Source organism: Trichinella spiralis (genome assembly GCF_000181795.1).
Source record: "Trichinella spiralis strain ISS 195 chromosome Unknown Scfld4207, whole genome shotgun sequence".
NCBI lineage: Eukaryota > Metazoa > Nematoda > Enoplea > Trichinellida > Trichinellidae > Trichinella > Trichinella spiralis.
Window position 1 is genome coordinate 1,039 of NW_003531146.1, and position 1,029 is coordinate 2,067.

Sequence of the window (1,029 nt, forward strand, 5' to 3'; positions counted from 1 at the left end):
CACTAACGACTGTTCTTCTGTTACAAACTAGCCTTTTGCCGCACAAAACAAATTATCTCATGGTAAATAGCATCGTTTTATACTAGCAATTGATTCGAGAAATTGTTAAATCGAATAGTCAATGGCGACAATTGGGAGCTGGTGCTTTAATAGCTGGATGGACCATCTCCTTTTCCACAATACTAGCCGTAGCTTAATTACCAAGTGTGAGTAGGCTGCGCAGCAGATGCCTTCCCACTTTATCATTAGAAAACTTCATTGGTGCAGTGCTTCAAGTTAGTTAAGGTCTGAGTCATTAAATTCGAGTCCGTGCTCTCTGTAGGTTGAGGTCTTCCCTGCAAATTACAAAATGTGCACTGCAGGATATATTCTTGCGCCTCTATTGCACTAGAATTCCATAAGGTCAAGATGAATCCTTTCATTCATCACTGAAATCTAAGTCGATGAATGATATAAATACATCTGCTGCAATATACATATTCATACGTTTGTCTTTATTTTGATAATAATCAAATTTAACTTAGGTTTAAAATGCTATGTAATTATTGCGCGTAGTGATAACACGTAATTTTTTGACTATGAAGACACTGTTTATCTTATGTTTGGTTCACAGAAAAGCAGCTCTGCAAAAACAGAAGCCCTTTGTCTGATGAAATGATATTGCAAGTGAGGCATTCTTTCGAATAGAATGCAGGTTTCATCAATGAAGTAAATTGCACTGCATTTCTTTACTCGCATAACTTCTGCACAGTTTGTTAGACATTCTTGCAGAGTAGTTGTATTGAGTAGTTCTATTAAAACTGACCAACCGGTTAAAAATAAAGGTTTATAAAATTCCAGTTGACAAACTTCATCCAGAATCGGAAGGGCATGCAATTCAGGTGGATCGTTGTAAGCACGTTCATTTTCTCTATCTAAAACAAAGAAAAAATAAGAAACAAGTTATATTGTGCGACGTCAGTTAAAATTGATCTTTATGATGTTGTTACACGTGAAAGCAAAAATATTTTGGTTCAAATATATAACAGC

At 35.7% G+C, this 1,029-nt stretch overlaps 1 protein-coding gene across 1 annotated transcript; it reads right to left on the reverse strand.

Moving 5' to 3' along the window:
* Positions 1-591: 591 nt before the first annotated feature.
* On the reverse strand, positions 592-914 carry Tsp_12520 (conserved hypothetical protein; the record flags this gene model as incomplete). Its single annotated transcript, XM_003367483.1, has 1 exon — positions 592-914. A coding segment is annotated over one exon (323 nt), but the record flags the coding sequence as incomplete, so codon positions are not given.
* Positions 915-1,029: the final 115 nt, after the last annotated feature.